Source organism: Carassius carassius, chromosome 38 (assembly GCF_963082965.1).
Source record: "Carassius carassius chromosome 38, fCarCar2.1, whole genome shotgun sequence".
NCBI classification, from domain to species: domain Eukaryota; kingdom Metazoa; phylum Chordata; class Actinopteri; order Cypriniformes; family Cyprinidae; genus Carassius; species Carassius carassius.
Window position 1 is genome coordinate 21,881,112 of NC_081792.1, and position 21,139 is coordinate 21,902,250.

General features: G+C 35.8%; 1 protein-coding gene across 1 annotated transcript; it reads right to left on the reverse strand.

The window, feature by feature from the left end:
* Positions 1 to 4,427: 4,427 nt before the first annotated feature.
* On the reverse strand, positions 4,428 to 12,708 carry LOC132119069 (vascular endothelial growth factor D-like). The gene is made up of 7 exons (XM_059528818.1): positions 12,084 to 12,708; positions 8,303 to 8,501; positions 7,997 to 8,187; positions 6,999 to 7,132; positions 6,478 to 6,581; positions 6,155 to 6,275; positions 4,428 to 5,028 (listed from the first exon to the last, which is right to left on the reverse strand). The coding sequence occupies exons 1-6, from the start codon at positions 12,171 to 12,173 to the stop codon at positions 6,178 to 6,180; spliced, it is 816 nt and encodes a 271-aa protein (XP_059384801.1). The 5' UTR covers positions 12,174 to 12,708; the 3' UTR covers positions 4,428 to 5,028; positions 6,155 to 6,177.
* Positions 12,709 to 21,139: the final 8,431 nt, after the last annotated feature.

The window sequence follows — 21,139 nt, forward strand, 5'->3', positions numbered from 1 at the left end:
GATTATACATTCAATAGATCATGTTTCAATCCATAAAACATTTAAATAATCAAATAATAAGACTCACTTGAAAGCCTACAAAACACTATATGTCAGCAAGTGCAGATTGCTGTGAACAAACGACCAAGAAAGATTTGTGGACGTATACGTGTATTTCTTGAAAAGCACCCCTTTGTGCTTTATACAAAGTGTTTCTCAGCAGGCATTATTGGATTCTGAGAAAGAACCCTGTATTAATTGCACTCTCCCTCAAAGAAAATTACACGTACATTAAAAAAAAAAAAAATTTATAAAAAGCCCTAAAGGAAATCTACAGTGGCTTCCTATGCAATTAAAGGAAATGACAAAAATGGATCATTTGATTATATGCATTGCTCTTGTGCACATTAACACAATACAGATGACAGAAATAACACTTAATGACAGTGCACACACATTAGCTGTCCACCTGCATGCATCAACCAGGATGTGAAAATTAGTCACAAAAAATGACAACATGGTGAATGTAGTAGTCTACATTCAAGTTCAAGTCAAGTTGAGCTTTATTGTCATTCTGCTACATGTGTGGACATACAGTTGAACGATGTCACATTCATGCTACACACATTCATACTATATTGATCTTACTTTTTTTGATGGTCACAAAGTAATTACTATACACATTCAAAGAAAATACCTCTGGTTTCAGAAACAGCCAAAGCATAAAAATGACAGCCACAAAAAGTGGGAAGTAAGAAGGGTAGGCTCAAAAAGTGGGGGGATAATCGATGCTATATTAATGACCAATAATTATTTTAATGTGTTAAACTAATAATATAATCAGAGAACTTGGTATTAACGTGCTATTTTTGGAGCCTTTAATGTTAATCATCTTTGAAGCAGTTAATATGGCATACAGTATGTGAAACGGGCCTGTATGTTGTTTATATGGAAACTTCAGTGATCCAGTGGATAGAAAACAACTTGTTTATTTTTATTTAACATTTTTCTGAAACATATTGCTGGCCATTGAAAGTATATTACTGTAGGTTGTCGGCATGAAAGGAGTTGCATGTGATTACCATGATCTTATTTGTGGCTTTTTTTTCCATAAAGAACAGAAAATGCCGAAGATCAAACACTGTGTATTGGTTCAGAGGTATCAGCATAGCTAATATAAACCTTCTTAATCTGGAAATATTAAAAACACACACTAGAATGAAAGTTAAGATAGCAGACACTGTATGATCCACCTTATCTTTCATAAACACTGGAAAATTCAGATTCTTTCCACTCATGCAAAAAGCTACAAACAAATTAGTTTCAGCATTTGCCATCTGTCTGCTCTTGTATTTATTTATTTTTTTTAATGTGGGTTAAAAGACAATACACTCATCATACCATCTCCTTTCAAGAATGTACATATCAAAGGCAGAGATATAAATTGAGGCCAGGAAAGAAAGAAGTATATGTTACACTGACTAAACATAAGCATCTTTGATGATGTCACAAATAGTCATCAAAAATAGTTTAATGCAATTTAAGACATTTAGTCACCAAAATTAAAAGTAACAAAATATTTGTTTATAAATTGATGAAAACACATTATGTGTTTCCTTGTCCTTATGAACTTTACTGGACTGTACATTTTTGAACTCCCCTCTGGGACCAAAAAGAAAATGAGATCAGAGTCAGACAGAAATATCTAAACAAGATCGGAGATGTAGAGATGTAGGAACACAGACATAAACAGCCACAAGACATTCTAATTTTCTCATTTTTCATGTTTTGTTGGGTCTTGCACTTCTGTGCCCTGGAACTCTTTCATGTAGTTACGAGGTAACATGCTGCCCATCTGCATGCCAACAAGCATTGTCTCATTGTGAATATGTTGGAGAACATCGTATGGAAGTGCCGGCACTGGGGCTTCAGATCTGTAAAATGAAATTGAATTTCTATGGGAAGCATGATCTCAAAGACCATCAGAAAAAAAGAGAAGGTCAGTCTGATGTCAAAAGGGTTTTTTACAGCTTGAGGTTTCTTGGCTGTTGTAAAATTGTGTTCTCAAATCTAGTACACTTTGCTATCTTCAAGTAGGTAATAGCCAAAAATGCATCCATTTCTTTTGACAGTTTGACAGCATAAATGATTTCAAAATCAATTCCATTTATGCTGTCAGACAGTGTTGGGCTTTTATTTTTGAGGTTTAGTCAAACTCTTGATTAAAAACACAAGACAAATAATAGTGTTTACTGCAGCAATTCTGCCACCAACAGGATCAATCCAGTTGTAACAAATAAACTTGATTATATTCATTTAAAAAAAATAAGAAACTAGCAAAAAAAAAAAAAAAAAATAATATTAATTAATTAATTAATTAAAAAACAGTTTATTAACTAGTAAATTAGCTTCATTTCCCCTTTGTCTTGTCTGATTTTCAGAACTTTCAGATAAACTGATGAACAAATTTCAGTGTGCAGAGTGTGTGCAGCATTTTGCATCTGCTTTTGAATGATTACACAGTTAAAAACAATAGGGTACATGAAGTCTTAAAGACACAGCTACAAGAAATTGTCAGAGAAAATTGTAATAAACAAAATGATGCAACCAAATGCTTAACTAATTGTATGAGCAGACCTCAGGGAAAATTTTAACAATAAAAAAAGTGTCTGAAGTGCCTTGCATGTGAAGAGAGCTTAGATGCTGTCTGTTGCCCTGCAATGTGGCCTGAAAACTGAGTTAATTTGGAAGTATTGGGGAGTCCCTAGAATTTAGGAAATTTCCCATGATTGCATTAGGGGCATATTGATGGATCGTCAGAAAGTCCCTAAGTGAAGAGATGAACAGAACAAGAGGCTTAGTGCATTAGGATTGCAGAAAGTGCTGTGTAGGCTATATATATATATATATATAGAAAGTGTATATATATAGGGATGCGAAGAGGCTGGATTGCGCATTTGCCACAAAGTGATTCATAAAGGTCAAGATATCTTGGAAGACTCCCAGGCATTTAACACACCAGGGGGCAACGACTGTGACCTTCAACAGTACTGGACAGAGAGCATGTGCAGAAGTCACAATCTGGAGCAAGAGGATGTCCAAAAACTGTCAAGAATGAGCTTGGGGAGGTGAATAGGTGCCCAAGTGAACATGTCAGGAGCGGCAGGTTGTCTTTTCTGTGCAATATATGTGGAAAGTAGTTCATTTCAGGAAATGACTCCCATTCTGTACAAAAAGTTTTTGTTCACAACCACGCAATTTCACAGCATTTCTACTCAGACTTTTGATATATAACCAGGGCTGGGGATTCTTCTCAAGCAAGCTATTAATAATTTGAAACAATTAGTAAATGAGTAAAAAAAAGACAAACCAACATCGAACTAAATATAATTTAGGCATATATTAATCTAATAATTAGCATATTAAATATCAGCATATTACTTTGTATATTGCAACAAAAAAAAAATGAAAACTGCTCGAAAAACTACGTATCTACACAGTGACTGATTTGTATTACTTTGTATTAGTTTGTGTCAGTATCTGTTGCAACACAATGTGGCAGACAATCACTTTTTAGTGGTTTGTCATCAGTCATCATACAGTAGGTACACAGATTTTTGCCGGGTTGCACTGACTGCTTTTATTCATTTTCTAACCTAGAAGACAGTCATACCTTAAATATGTCCACTGTTATTGTCTAGGATACAGTTCAATGAACACACTGACTATTTAACCCTCTGGAGTCTAAGGGTATTTTTGGGGCCTGGAGAGGTTTTGTCATTACCTGGCATTTGTGCTTTTTTCAGTTTCTTAAAAATACCTATATAGCTAAAGTCTAATCTCACTGTAATCAGCAAATACTGGGCTATAATAATATGTGAGCAGCATGTATGTACATGATTGTGTTTTTGAGAAAAAAAAAATGTTATGCGTGGTTAGTGAAAAACTAAAAATGTTAAATCACTTGAATATGGCAATAAAACACATACAGAACGTTGGTTTCCATTGTCACCAAATGTCCTGCTGTAGATTTTTAAAATAATGGCTTTTCAGATCATTTGAAACAAAAATCTGTGTTCAAGTCATAGTTAAATAGATATTGTGTTTGAGACAATTAGTCTGTATTTGCTATTTATTTAATCAATACTGAAAATAACCACATTCACTTAATTACTATTGATTTCAGGTTACACACACACACACACACACACACACACACACACACACACACACACACACACAAAAAAAACCTAAAACAAACCAAAGTGAGTTGAAAGAACACTCTGATATGGTTTTATGGGCTTACACAGCCTTATACAGGAAACCATTCTTTGACATAAATTGTGAAATGTCTTTGCAACAAGCCAAGAACTCAATGTTTCCTCTTTTAAAATATGTGAAGCTTTCATACGCTACATTAAAATGGATTTTGTAGTCCTTGAAAATATCACAATCAAAGGCATATTAAATTAACCTTTTTATTATTATTATTTGAACAGCTTTCATCTCCAGTACATATTTTTTTCATCATGGGCAGCATACTCAGTGGTGAAAACATCATCTTAAACGGAGGCCTGGCCATTTTCTCAAAGAATGTCAAGTAATGAAGTACTTCTGCACACCATCCCACATGTACTGTAGTCCTCTTGTGCCATGGAAACATGAGGTGGATGGAATATATATTAGCCCACTAGGGACTAATTTGACTAATTATAATTTACCCTTAAATAAACCTGTTTAAAATATAAACTATATATAAGAAATTCCACAGACATTCTTTAGGATGAAAGGTTCTTCAGTGCAAAGGAGACATTTACTCAGATATAATTTTTTCATGTATTCAGACAGGAAAAGCAGCATTGTTTATATATTTAGGACGCTATCACTGCCATGTTACTGATGAGATGTGAGAATAAATGTTAATAAAAGTATTTTTATTTGATATAAATAGAGAGATAAATAAATTAAATGGTGTTTTGCAGCCTCAGCACTTGGCAAATCCAGGAAATTGTTAGGGCGTTGTGTTCATTATTGTTTTCTCTCTTGCAGCTGTAAAAAAAAAATATATATATATATATATATATATATATATATATATGATACTATATATGAATATGTCATTGTTAAGATGGCAAGTAGCTCAAACAGGCCTCCATAATTTAATATTCAGCATGAATCTGAATAACATTCGAATCTTATTCGCTCATGTATTTACAAGAAGTCATAAATCCTGAAAGGGTGATCAGACCCTGACATGGAGTGGCATATTACACAGCTAAATAAATAAATACATGCATAAAAAAATGGATGTGAACAATTGTTTTGCTCTGAAATTGTTTTATAATTGTATCTGTATATAATCTAAAACAGCAAAACGAAGACCTAAACAATATTACACTAGGCTTAAAATTATTTCTGAAGTCCTCTGAGATAGAAAAAAAAATTATATATACATACAGTACAGACCAAAAGTTTGGACACACCTTCTCATTCAAAGAGTTTTCTTTATTTTCATGACTATGAAAATTGTAGAGTCACACTGAAGGCATCGAGAGCTATTTGACCAAGAAGGAGAGTGATGGGGTGCTGCGCCAGATGACCTGGCCTCCACAGTCACCGGACCTGAACCCAATCGAGATGGTTTAGGGGTGAGCTGGACCGCAGACAGAAGGCAAAAGGGCCAACAAGTGCTAAGCATCTCTCGGGGAACTCCTTCAAGACTGTTGGAAGACCATTTCAGGTGACTTCCTCTTGAAGCTCATCAAGAGAATGCCAAGAGTGTGCAAAGCAGTAATCAAAGCAAAAGGTGGCTACTTTGAAGAACCTAGAATATGACATTTTCAGTTGTTTCACACTTTTTGTTATGTATATAATTCCATATATAATTCCACATGTGTTAATTCATAGTTTTGATGCCTTCAGTGTGAATCTACAATTTTCATAGTCATGAAAATAAAGAAAACTCTTTGAATGAGAAGGTGTGTCCAAACTTTTGGTCTGTACTATATATATATATATATATACATATATATATATATATATATTATATATATATATATATATAAGAAAATGTCAAGGGAAAAAGAAAAACAAACACTCAGAGGAAACATTATGGCCATTTTGTTTACAGTTTTGAAATCCAACAGTGTGAAACAAATATGAAAAATGTTCCAACCTCAGAAGATGTGTTGAATCGTTTCACGTATGGTGTAATCTGTGAGTCCGTACTTTTGGAATACATTCACATCGCTCTACATCAATCTCACAGTCCTCTTCCCTGACTGTAGACGGAGGATCTAGTTTAAAAAATAATCCTGCAGATGTAATCACTGTGCAAAAATTATAAATCAATAAATAATGTGCGCCTTGATGGATCTATATTGAATGAACATTCATGCAATATAGTAAATATCATAAATACAACGTAAACAAAGCATCAGTGCATTAGGCCAGAACAGGAAGTGGCAATACGTGAGCTGAAATAAATTACCCACTGACCTTGTTTACTGGAGGGGTACGTCACACATCGCTCCGCCATCCAGTCCCATATTAAACCTCTGTTGCATAGCCTCTTGTCTTCTGGCTTACGTGTAGGAGAGCAACTGCATACACGTACAAACATATTATTATGCCATCAAGCACTCAAACTCCTACATATGGCTGCCACTCAGCAACGCTCAGTCTGTAATTTCTCCAAGAGCAACATTGTTGTATCAACAGTGAATATCACAGCATGGCACTGGAAAAACAACAGTTGGGTCTAATATATTTTGCGGAGTGATGAACCACAAGAAATACCCAGCCAGTTTTAGTCAAAATGCACTGCACTCTGTGTTAGAGCAGAGGAATACTGGTTGCTTCATTGATAGCTTTATTCATCTCTGTTTGTAATCAAGCTGGCATTTTCAAAAACTATTAACTGGAGAACCATCAACTGTTAGTGAATATTACATTGTATATCTAATATTTGATGTCAAGGTTGCACCAAGTTTTCACACTAACCTATTTCTTTTACTAACCTCTTCTTGTGCTTCTCACGAACATGTCTGCGAATCAGCGTATGTTCCTGGCACATGCACTCAGTGTGATTGGCAATTTTCACCAGCACGGGCTCTGGTCCAGATTTATACGGAGCCAGACTCACACTCAAAATCTGTGAAGAAAAGGACGACTTTTAGAAACAGTCAAATTAGGGCTGCACGAATATAATCATAATTGTTGATTATTCCCTTGTAAGTGTAATTGCAATTATTAATTACAATTAAATTAATAATGTTAACACCTTTGTTTGAAGCAACTGCATGCCATGCCATTTACATAAAAATTTACAATGAACATTTATTACTTTTCTATAGTATTAAGCCTCAAATGTCAACTAAAAAATTGGATTGGTTTCTTTTTTTAATAATTAAAAAAAGATTAAATATGCATGGTATTATAATGTTATACTAAAACTAAAATTAAAACATAATAATAATAAAAAACCTTAAGAAAACATTTAGAAAGAAAAAAATCTTAAGCATGCAGAACAACATAAGTGGACTTTGAATGATTAAGTGCTACTTTGAATGATTATGTAATTATGGCATCCATAATTGTAATCGCGATTAGAAACTTGATTAATTGTGCAGCCCTAGGTCAAATGTATGTATACATAAACACGTTAAAGGGAGAGTTTAGCCAAAAATAATAATTCTGTCATTGTTTGCTCACCCTCATGAGAAATTTTAAAGAATGACACTGGTCGCACTTTTTTTTTCAATTGATTATAATCAACATGAACTAAGGCTTTAAAGCTGGCTTCAAAAGTGTCATGTATGAGGGTAAATAAGTAAATTATATTTTTATTATTTCATGGTGAACTATCCCTTTAAAACTATGTAAGAATGTGTTTGATTGTATATTGAATGTTACAATTGCACATAATTTTTATATAAATGAGCAAGTAGAAACAAATTTTATTGGACTTTTTTTTGTTTTTTTGTAATACCCACGCAATGCAATGAGTAGTGCTCACAGTTTTATTGATATAAGTCACGCTTGTATTACGGCAGGTAACTCCCTCTTTGTTGCAGCAGCCGCCACACCTGAAGACAGAGACACACGGGGGCTTAAAGAACACAGCCGTACTGGTGCCCAGCTCTTTAGCCACATCTACACATGTCTCTCTGGGCATACACTGTGTTTTCTGCCATTCGTCATCAATATCTGGGGGAAAAAACATTTAGGTACTTTTTAGGTACTTCTTAGGTACTTTTTGGTACACACGTCTGTGTATTTAGACAGCACATGTTCCCAGATGTGTTTGCATGAAGGTATCAACCTTTAAGAATCTCTGGGCTGAATGATGTGGCAGCATAGCGTGTTGACCTGCGGTTCTCAAGCGGATTGACATATTCAAAGTGCTTCAGCTTAAATCTGCATCTCCACAGCTTCCAGTCCGGGTATTCGGTCAACATCATAAGCTCATCCAGACTCCCAGCTTCCCTTATTTCCTGTTCCCACCTCTCCTGGTTTATGTCCTATGGAGAAATGCAATCTTGAATGTGAAAGGAATGATGACAATGGGGCTGCTGTATTTAATAGGCACACTGAGCAAAATTCAGCAAAAAGTATGGAACAACAGAGCTGTTAGATAAATGAATGGACAAAACAAATGAATGCCAACTTCACAACCCCCAACTTTACAACCCACTACAAAGGCTTGCATCATACAAACTTCCTGCTTTCTGTGAGGTATGTGAAGTCTTGCCACGATAAAAGGCTAACTAGCAGGAGTTAACAGCCATTACATTACAAGATAGATATAGTTATGTGAGAGCACATGTATATATTTATAGCTACTAGTGATTGGCTACAACTTTTTAAAAGGAAAAAAATCTAAGCGCACATTTAAAGGAGCATTTTCTTTCTATCCACTAGAGGGAAGTAGTGATAATGTTGGATTTTCTCAGCATTTTTTGGCCATGTATAGAATTGGTATTACACAAGGGAAAGAATAGGCAGTGTTGCATCAGACCTCACATAGATCTTGCGTTTTACAACCTCAATATAATCCACAGAGTTTTCCATCACAACTTGCTGAAAAGGTATATCATATTTGCAACCTTCAGTGTGGGTGAATGGAGTCTTAAAGCAAAGCTGCTGACTGGACTGCTGTACACAGTTAGACTTTGTGAGGCCTAAGTGCTGGAATTTTAGAGTTCAATCTCTAGAACTTGTCTAGTGCTTTGTTTTGAGTCTAGGCTTGTTGTCAGGCCATAAAGGTAAAACATTTTTTCACCAGCTTGTATAGCCAAACACGTGGAACACCCTCTGGCAGAGGCCCACTCTGAAGTAAACAAATGGAACATATGCTCTATCAGCTCAGTATGGACCACCTGTTTAGAAGCTTAGTGAAGACACAGATCTCAGGGATTGGCGTTTGGGATATGTACCACCAATATGAACGGAACATCATGGCTGTTTTCCAAAGCATGGATTAAATAACTAGTAAGTGCCTAGTGACAGCTGAAGAATAACCTTCACAAGTCTCCAGTGGGCTCTCTTTCAGTGGCCAATCAATATTGATAGTAAATAATGGTCAATGTAATGCCAATATGATGTGCATTACATGGCTCTATATGTTTCTTACTGGTCAGTTGTGGGATTTCCCGGTCTGATATTTCCGAATATTCTCTGAGTATATCTGTCTGCTTATCTGGCTACTCTAGTACTCTGGCTACTCTAGATGACGGATGTCATCTTGTGACTCATTTATTAACTGTAGTGAAAATTACCTAAGAAAACATCAATATTGTTTCATTATTACTTGTTACAGTTTTCATTTTGGTGCTAGGCAGATTTTATACTGTTTTAATAAAAGTGAGAAATTCTGTTCAAATATTATATTTCAAAACAAAGCAATATGTCATGTCCACATATTTATTTATTTTGTAAGTAGCCAAGTAATAATGGTGATGATGTACAGCCACATTAGGCCTACAAAACCTAATATAATTGAATGTAAGCATGTGTGCAAAAATCCTGAAAACAAATTTTCTTAGCAATTTCTTAAATGTAACCTAAAATATATATTTTTTATGTTATTACATTAACCAACTTATATTAATCAGCTAAGGATGCATCCTGGTCAAAAACCAGCACTGGCTTTGTTTTGAATGTTTACTACACACCGGGTGTGTCCCAAAAAGAGCGAATTAAAAAAAAAAGCAACAGGGGCCAAAATACTTCAAATCGTGCTTTCATATGAGACAGGGAAGCCACAAAACAGGCGGGAAGTAAAACAGCCGAGACCGGGATGGAGAGGGCTGGCACGCGATATGGAAGTCATCACCAGAGAAGTCCAGCATCCTGCTGTTGTGTAGTGACATGATCTTCTGAGATCCCTTCAGTATGCTAGGGTGGAGCTGTCTGCTTTCACTTACCAGTGCAAGCATGCAACAACAGAAATAGCGAAAGAATGAGGAGGGGTTTAAAAGAAAGTAAGAGTATGAGTTACAACTGTTCAAAATTAATGAAGTGAAGGCCCTTAACCAGGAAGAAGAAATGAGATGGATGAGAACATTGAGAGGTTGAACATATAAAACTTTACAATGCTTCAGGCTGCGCTCAGATACCAGGCTACATGCCACACACACACATATGCTCACACAGCCTCTTTATAGAGTGTATCTATGAAAACAAATAGGATATCATGCTATCGAGCCACTGCTTGGAACCTATAACCCTTCTTACATAACCTACCATTGATATACACGCACAGATGAATGGCGATAACGGCTCGTCTTTGGAAATTTGCATCAATAGTCCATCGAACACTGCAATTCTGAACAATGTCCTTTAACTGCAACCTCACTTCCCACAGTAACATACAGGGAAATTATCGAATTTGCTATTATGTGACCTTAAAGTGGAAATGAAGCAGTCAGTCAAGTTGGCATTATTTAAGAAAAACGCCACCAACTTGCATTAGGCTACCACGGCGTGTGACGTCACAGGGTTGGTTCGCTCCGATGGCCAGTGTAGTAATATAATAATTTCTTTACATTTTGAACACACGCTTGTTTGAAAACATGAATGAATGAAATTGTATTGTTTAAATCATATTGCGCCTGGCATTATGAAAACAATGTTTGGGAGACAATGATCAAAACTTACCATATGGACAGTTTGATGTTGAATATTCAGACAAATTATAGTGAAACCCAAATTTGTGTGTTAAAATAACATTTGTGATTTCAAAATGTAAAGAAATGTGTATATTACTGCACTGTCTATTGGAGGGAACCAACCCCATGATGTCACACTCAGTGGTACTGCAAGATGGCAGCACCCTTGCTCCAAAAGCCATAACGAAACATCATTTTTTTCTTTTAAATGCTTACATTAATCACATTGGTAATATATTTCTTTATCAAAGTGGAAATCACTTTTACCACTTTACTTAATAATGTTAACTTAACTGATTGCTTCACTTCCACTTTAAGGCCCTATCCAGCCCTGCTGAGCTTGCAACAGGTCCGTGGTCAGTGAGTCAGCGCAAAATGATGTTAAATCCTCTTCTAACAGCCATGTTATAGAGGTAGTTCAACCATAAATAAAAACATAAAAAAACTATTATTTTGAAAGAAATGTCATTGAGGTCTACAGACCCAACTGGCTTTCATTGTATGGACAAAAACATTCTTTCATAATATCTTTTTATCTTCCTCAGAAGAATGAAAATCATACAGTTTTGACATTAGGGTGAGTGCACTTTTAAAATAAAGGTTATTTTATTGCATCTATGGTTCCATGAAGAATATTTAACATCCATGGAAACTTTCTATTCCACAAAAGGTTCTTTAGTGGATAAAGGTTTCTTAGATTTTTAAAATGTTTTAAGAAGTAAGAAAAAAAGTTATTTTAAATAGACAGGCTTTGCTTAGACCTCATTATAACATTCGGAAACATATAAAAAATTAAACTATAAAACTATAAAAACTATATAAAAAAATATTTTCAACTAAACCATTCAAATTTGGCTGTGAACAAAGAAAATATCCTAAAGGTTTTGGATGCAAGTGGTGTTCTACATGTCTGCTGAGGTCTGCCATACTTACTCTCTGGGGTCTGTAGGCGTCCACGGCCAGCATCAATCTGACATACAGGAGCAACAACATGTGAAGTCCAGCACATTTCTGTGTCTTCATTCTGCTACTTGCTCTCCAGGGCACCGTCCAGCGATTTAGCAGCAAGGGAGGCCAGTCTGTGTATATACTAACAAATCACGAAGCACGTTTCTCACACAGGACCACACAGGCACACCAATAAAGACCTGTCACATCGAGCTTTCCAGAGCCAAATGGGCTCACCTCTTTAAAAAAAAAAAATATAAGATGAGTAGAAAGAGATTTCAATCTGTGCTGGTCTACTCTGGGCTTCTCAGTTTTTTCCTTTTTTCTGCGATTCTCTCTGATCAGGACAACCTCTTGATGCCGTCATCCGTCTTGGACTGGCCAGATTTGGCCCAGTGTGTCTACAGATCCGGATGTGTCTAACTATATGTATGTTTGCAAAATCCGCCACGGGCTCACATCCAGTCTTCTTCAGCTTCCAGTGCGTGCAAGGCTGTCTGGGAGGCGTGCATGTCTGTCCCGTTACTCTGTGCTCCAGTCCCACTCTGCTGTCACCACGTTTCCTGCTTGCTGACTTCCAGACTCATTTGCTCACACACAGGAACATGTGGTTTTAAATGTGATCCAGACCTCTACAGAGGGCAAGGAGTGAAAGAGGGGGAGGAGGAGGAGGAGGAGGGAAGGAAGGAAAAGGAGGAGGGAAGGGGGAATGGAGGAGAGAGAGAGAATCAAGCCAATATTCCACTTAAATGCAACAAAGTGGCAGGATGAAAAAGGATTGGAGCAAAGCCGACATGCCCTTTCTCTCGTTCTCTGTGTGTGTGTGTGTGTGTGTGCTTCATTCTCAGGCAGATTCAACAATGAGCTTGTAATACAAGTTGAGAATTAGAGGGAGCTTTAATGCAGCATAATGGGTTGTGAGTGCCGTCTTCTGCACCCACACTCTAAAAGCTCGATCCGATCATCTGAATGCTTTTACTTTAAAAGCTTAAAAAAAATCTATTATCAGCAGTTAAAAGAATCTATTACCTTATTGTTTGTGTAGATTCTAAACATGGTCACTTTTATAAAATGTGGATGAATTGTGTGGTCACATGTAGATCTAAAATGGTCAGGGTTAAAGGGATAGGTCACCCAAAAATTCTATCATTTATTACTCACACTGGTGTCATTCCAAACCCATAAGACCTTCATTCATCTTTGGAACACAAATTAAGATATTTCTGATGAAATCTGAGAGCTGATGGTCTTACAGGTTTGGAACAACATGAGGATGAGTAATTAATGACAGAAATTTCATTTTTTTGGGGAACTATCCCTTTAATGTAGAATAATACAGTACGCGACACAGATATTTTAAAAATGGAAATCATGTTGTGATCAGATACAATGTGAACCGCCAGAGCCTAATACAAAATAAAAATAGGAATAAATGGAGTCACATAAAAGGTCATTAAAAGAAAGAGGCTACATAGAGTTGAAGTAATATGTTTGACTAAATTTCCTTTGTACACTCAGAAATACACCAGAAATAATGTGAATAACATTTATAATATATATATATATATATATATATAACATTTGGCATTAAATATTTGTACCCTTAAAGGGATAGTTCAGCCAAAAAATTGTTAAAAATTCCGTCATTAATTACACACCTTCATGTCATTCCAAACCTGTAAGTTCTTCATTCATCTTCGAAACATACATTAAGATATTTTTGCAAGGATAGTACCACAGTCAAGGCAGAAACGTAGTAAAAACATTGTTAAAATGGTCCATGTGACATCAGTGGTTCAACCATAATTTTACAAAGGTACGAGAATAATTTTTTGTGCATGTAGAAAACAAAATAACGACTTTTTTTCAACAATTCTTCTCCCCCGTGCTACCTACCGCCATTATTGACAGTAATAATTTCATAAATTGTCTGATGTAGCTTGATGCTAACGTTAGCTCTAATGCTACTAATAGCAGGTGCATTTCTTCTTCATAATGCATTTTTGTCACAATAATTCACGTAAGGTGGAAGACTTGTGGCTTTAGCTACACTGTGTTTTTAAAGTCATATCCTACATCAACAATTTTTAAAATACATTTAAAAAATATGTTTTTAATATTTTTATTTCTGTTTTTATGTTTGAGCTTATATATCTCTATTATCATAACAGTCTGAGTGATTCTGATTCTGATTCTTGAACAGTAAACTTTGAAGTGTCAGCTTTGTGAAAAAATGTTGATTATGTATCTAGTCAGAAATAATCATGAGCAGAAACCTTTTTATTTTGGGTATGTCATTTCTGTCTCCATGCCAAAAAGGGGGGTGACTAGTAAGGGGATAACTTACCATGCTGAACCGCAGTTTCATAAATGGGTTCACCAGCAATTAATACAAAGTGAGACTCTTTAGCCACCTGGAAATAATAATAAAGGGAATAAACGGACTGAATTAACAGTAAAATTCATACAAACACAAACAGAATAGCTTCCTAGGAACAGTAGAATAATAAATACTTTGTTTTCCACTCTGACGCAAAACCACTGTGTGGTGTGGCTCAGTTGTCTGCAGATCATCGTCTGGGCCTGAGGAAAATTCAAACAGCCAGAATATATTTCACAATCCTACACAATCATTTTACATAACTAGACCTGGCTCACAATACAAAGCTAATTCAAGGTTGTTGAAGACCAGATACCCCACAAACCAGATTAAATGAGGAAAAAATGTCAACAAGAGATATGTTTTGTGGGACAAAGATGGTCCCACATACTTTCCCACCAATGCAGATGATAGTGTTTCAAAAAGTCTGCTTCTCAATATTTGCTCTATTTTATACTAATTGTATTAAAGAGAACAATGGCAAAACTAGATTCACTCCCTTAAAGACACAGGTGGAGTATTTACTGTTAATGAATGTGTGTTTAATATCCTACAACCTGGAAATCATCAAAATCAACCTGATAAATCAACATATCAAACACTGCTTTGGCAATCTCATTTCTCAACGTGAGAGTTTAGAGTTGGCACAAGATCATAAGAATAGTTTAAATGTCTGTCAGACGTCCAAGAGAGAGAGAGAGAGAGGAAGTGATAATAATCATAAAGCACCTGCTCGGATTTCAAGGACGGAGAGCTGCTAGCGAATTTTCCTGCAGGAAGACATCGTTTTTTTTAGACGGTCTTCATTTGAACTCACCAGTGCATAAAGTACCTGCAAGGGTGTAGACGAAAGCTGTCCAACCGGATAGATAATGATAAAAATAAATGGTTAATGAAGCTAAACTGGGCAACTTTTAGACATTGAGACTACTGTCAAAAGTGACTCATTTTACATGAATCAATCCTATGTTAATGTACAATGGAACCAAAGTCTGAGACCTCACTAAAAACATGAGATTGCCACAGTAGTCTTTTCCCGAGTTATGTTCTATAGTCACACATTTTAGGAGGAAAATAAAGACTCAAAATTTGTTTGCATTAACAAGGGAAAATGCCATTTAAACCATGTTTTTAATGTCTGTAAATAAATGTGGATTTAATGGAAAACTTTACCTAACATGAGGGAAAACTCAAAGTGTATCTGATAATCATTTTTTACCTTCAGGAAAAAGCTGCACATGCTTTGCACCTGACCTCAGCACAAAGCAGAGGTACATGGTTGGAGTTCTCGGTTAAATCTTTGGCTGGCAACAGAAAAGGCATGTAAATACCACGAAATAGTCTTGAAAAAGTTATGTTTTACAGCAGAAGACTACTGTGACAACAACATTTATATTCCTTATTCATAACATATCCATTTTTACCAGATTTCATTATTGCTACAAGACAAAAAAACAAGAGAAATTGTTCAATACTGTTTAAATCATGAGCTCGAACGGATGTAAAAACATTGTGTGTGAGTTCCAGTGCATATCTGGTTCCAGTAAGCCCGAGTTTTTGGCTGACTCACATTTAACTTCAACGCTGCATTCTCCCCTCTGCTCTAGAAAAAACCTCCATAACCACATTTTACATTTCAGATATTTTACAAAAACAAAAACCTGCTCTTAATTTCCTGCTGTTGTGTGAGAGATAGGACAGAGGATGCCCTTGCAGCAGCAATTAGTGTGATGGACTACAGTATCAGATTGTAAATCGGACGTTATGATTGGCTGGAACATTTATAAAGAAGTCGGCCGTTTATATCGAACATTCAGTTATAGCTGCTCACCGTGACTCTTTATTTTGTATTTCCTGTAAATCACAGCCGGGAAAGAGATGGACAGAAATGTGGTTAAGTCATAATGTGTTGATAAATGGATGAACAAATGATCGTGTTTGCGGATGTGAGTGACACATACTGACTCCTTTATGTGGTTTAGAATAATTTTTTTATCACCTGATAATCATGCAGGACTTTTGGCTTTGAAAATTCAGCTTTGCTGTCACTGGATTAAATTGCAATACATTAAAACAGAAGAATATATAAGAATAGGCCTATATAAAAATAGAAAAGTTATTATAAATTGTTACAATATTTCACAGTGTTACTTTTTACTGTATTTGGATCAAATAAATGCAGCCTTGGTGAGAATAATAGACTTTTATCTGAATTAATCAAACTTCTGACCAGTATTATATAAATATATACCCTGATATTTCCATTTTCAATGAAAATGAAAACAAAATACAAAACTGCTCTCAGATCAGTAGCTTGTGCTATAACACCTACATTAAGAGCCTCCCCTGAGATGTTGTTCATAGTGACTCCATCTTTGCTGGGTTTGGGAATCGTTTGCTCTTTAGCTCCTGGTACTGAGGCTTCACCATTTTATCTGTACTTTTCCGGTTCACCCAAAGCTGAAGGCCATGAATATGTCCATCTGACACATACATCTTAGCATGTATTACCCCACGACCTGCCGTCATCCACTAACACGACAGAAAACAAGAAATTATGTTTTATTCTATAGTATTCCTAATGGTAGACCTATCTGTTAGTAATTGCCAATAAACAGACTAACTTCTTGTTTCAGGAGCTTTGTGCACTGGTTAATGTCACTTCATGCTGAGCATGAGAGATCTTTATGAGCTTTTATTTCAGCGTTAAAATGAAACACTCCAGTTTTACAACAACAGCTTAATATGCCTAATGGAGCACTTTTCCTTCACCTTTTCCTTTTTCATTCTCACTCTCACTCAGGAAATTTCCACTCGTTCTGATGTTTAGCAGGACCTCTCAGGAAGCCACTGTGCACTAGATGGTTTGAGTTATGGAGTGAAACACTCAGCAGCTTTGTCCTTCTATGTGCTACTGGTACTTTCAGGGAGTCCCCGAGTGTTTGATGGTTAGGCTTTAGCCCCGGTAGCTAGAGGTTAGGTGTGAGCTGTAATTAAAGTAGTGAGGCCTAGACATATTAATAGCCCATTAAAACATTCCCTTAATGACCCAGGAGAAAGTGAGACAGCTTTACGACACGGGAAGTGCCCTTCGGGTATAAAAACTCTCAATCCATTTGATCTATGTGTGATGTGTATGGATATTACATCCTATTAAACGTAAATACATTATATTATAACTTAATTTAAATAATTTTAATTTAAATTGCTAATAATTTTTACAGTCTGCATATAAAACAAATAAAAAGGTGGCATTAATTCTATGTATATATATTTACATGTGGATATGTTTCACCCTCACATGAAATTCCTGGATTGTCCTTTCAAAAATAAATATTACTGCACCTTTTGTAATGTTTCATAATTCTGACAAAAATATGAATATGTCTAGTAAAGGCCTGTCATGCACCATAAAAAAGCATAGTTCTTCCAGGCCAAGAGGCTTGATGCTATGTGTCATAATCTAGATTTCCACATATTAAATAAACATGTATCCAATTAACAAAATCTGCCTGCAGCAGTTTCCCATTTGACCACTGAAAAAGCAAAAATGAATCTACATTTTCAGCTGAAGTGCATGGTTCGACATACAGCATGGATATATTGCATGCCATCTCCCACAGACAACGCTGCTCTCACGACAGGACAGCTCTAAGCACAGCTGTGATCATGAACAAACACACCTGCATATCTCAGGCAACATATAAGTCCAGTTCTGCTAATAATGCTCATAATATGAAGAATTAAAACTCTAGAACCTACAAAGAGAGCCCAAACTCGATGAGCAGACTGGACATTTATCCCTCACACCCTTGTTTTAATTTGCATATATCCTGACTAAATATACATGGCATATTGTTTGTCTGTGTTGCATAATGTATGACTGCAGAACAAACTACCACTCTAGAAGGAATAAATGTTTAGCCAGAATTTGGCTTTAGAGTCAGTTTCCAGCAAATCTCTGAATGCAAATATTAGAAAAATCCATTCATGATGGAAAGTGACACAGTCAGACTCATTCTCTTTAGTGAATGAGATGAAGTGAATGACATGAGAGTATATCTGTGCAGATGGCATAAGTAGACATCAAACTCTTTAAGGAAACAAGCCTAATGATTTCCACAGCCGCACAGTCCCACTTTCCATAGGAACAGTTTATGCCAGACACGTTGCCAAACAGTGATTAAACAAATTAGCACATCAAATGTTGTAAATAGATAATCAAGGAGACGAACTCAGAGGCTAAGGGAGTTGGACAGCTTTTCTTTAGTCAAGTTTCAGAAAATACTCTCAGGACCATTTCTGGTCAAAACACTGTCATTTTGAGGAAAGTGTTTTTAATGACTATACATCCTCTCACATTGAGTGAACAGAATTTGAGTGCTTAAATTGCCAAAAAGGATGGGAGTGTTTCACTGGACAATCTTTATATTTCTGCCGGCTTTGTTAAAATCGCTCTTTTTCTGTATTTGGACATGATATAATCAAGAAGTCCTTGAAAAGAGAAGAAAGAAGCTGAGCAAGAAACCCCAGTGGCTTTAGTTACATCACAGCATCAAACCAGGATTTGCTACTTTGGTTGCACATTGTTTTGGGGGAGGGGTGTTATCACTAGAGTGTATCTGATTGGATGAAACTGTATATAGTGCATGATGTGTCATCAATATTTTTAATTGGGTTTTTTTTTCCAGAAAACAAAGACTGTACACTTTAAATGTGTATATGTGCTAAAAGTGACGTTCAACATATCTGCTTGTTAAGTCTGACGTCACGCCTCACCGGGTCCAAACACGCTGCTCAGATGCCACGAGAAAACAACCTATGGTGCTAATGTACACTCACAATGTGATATAATACTACCAAAAAAAAAAGGTATCCTACCCTTTAACTCTATAGCGAAATCCCATATAGCGAGACAATGAAAATTTAAATAAATATATTTAAAAACTGTGTTTGGGATGCTAAAAGCACAGAGACTGTAGTGTACACCATAAGTTTGAAAGCATTTAGCTTAAATGGTTAAAATGAATGAACAGTGCGCATAAATGGCTATTGAGATCGTATTCTCAAGTGAAATGAGTTGAGATTTGGACCCAGAAACAGCATTTTTTGGTGCATTTGTTAGTAGGGTTGCCAACTGCAGAAAAGGAAAATAAGGAACAATCGAAGAAGAAGATTTTTGTCCTTCTTTCACAGGCGATTATCTTTAAAAAATGCATTCTCATCCTGAATGTAAATTTTCTCAGCAGTGCAGTGCAGCTCGTCCTCCTGATTTAGCTTCAGCACAATGTCCTTCAAGGCCTTTTGAGGTTGCACACAGATGCAGGAAATATTAGTCCCTTTGATAAACCACATCACTGTAATATTTTTTGGTTTGCATTTTTGTTTGTATATTTTCGTCTGACCATCTGTTCGTCTGTTGTAATGTCTTACAACAAAGTATAACATTTTTATGCTGTAATCAGGGATTGCCAAACTTTTAAGTCAGCCGAAGCACTTTGACCTAAAATATTTACTTGAAATTTCCTTTGAGATTTTACGATAACATTTCAGTAGTTGAATAACATGGGTTTGAACTTTTTCAAAGAGTATAGAATTTCAAAAACACATATTATGAAAATGGAGATGCAAATGTCAACACATGCTCTCCATTGCTGAATTATCTTATTAGATGGATCAGAGTGCACCAGCGTGTGATCGGAGGTGAGGGGTGTTCAGAGCAGTAAACTGACTTTTCCACAGTGATGTCCATTTTCCATAAGAATCCACCACTTTGAAGTGCAGCGGAGGACTTTACAGACATTTGGCCTCATTTTCTGTGTCAAACAGTCTGTAATTATAGGATACATGCATGGAAAAATAAACCAAAACGAGTTTGTTGTCCTTTTCAAAGACTCACTGGTTAGCGTTTTGTAGCGCACACATTTAGCTTTAGTTTGAATAGTAAAGTAATGCATTATTTTTCATTTTACAAGGAAATATCTGTTACTTTTTCCAATAAGTGATTCCAGATACTTTGTTTTCTCATATATTGACTGACAGCTCTGCTGTTAGCATGATGAGAGAAATCAGAAATAAGCATTTTGTGTGCTGTGTGAACATGAAGTTAAATGTCAACATGTATTTACTCATTTCCCTCGCACAAAAACAGATTCAGTATTCCTTCAAATTAATAAAAGCAGTCAAATGCAAACTGAAGACGTGATGCAAACATGTTAACAACACAAATATCCATTATGGATTTAATTCCATTTGACCTTCAATGATCAATCATACTAATAAACCGAAATGACTTTAGATAAACAAGACATTTGTGTTCCTTTTTAAGGCCAAGGCACATGAGAAAAAGTAACACGAAAGTAAAATAATGCATTACTTTCCATAAAAAGAAGACATGATGTACTGTGTGATGCTTTGCATAAAATTAAGCAGTATAATCCAAACTGTTTATTGAACTGTGCTAGCAATGCTGTCATTATAAAATTAAATATGTCTTTCAGAAAATGTATTCCTCTCAAGTAAGCTGCCACTTCGAACTGTACTTTTATGGGAAAAGAGCTTATTGTGTTTTCTGAACATATTCTTGACTCGCATTTGACTTTGCATTTTTTTCTGTCATAGACTTTTTTCTGTCATTCTTTAGTCCTTTTAACTGATATTC

Bases quoted from the DNA above. Each gene is read 5' to 3' on its own strand.
- LOC132119069 (XM_059528818.1), bottom strand. From the start codon at position 12,173: ATGAAGACACAGAAATGTGCTGGACTTCACATGTTGTTGCTCCTGTAT. The intron at 8,502-12,083 runs GTAAGTATGGCA...ATTTCTCCATAG, and splicing joins ACGCCTACAGACCCCAGAGA to GACATAAACCAGGAGAGGTG. The intron at 6,582-6,998 runs GTTAGTAAAAGA...ACGTGTATGCAG, and splicing joins CGTGAGAAGCACAAGAAGAG to TTGCTCTCCTACACGTAAGC.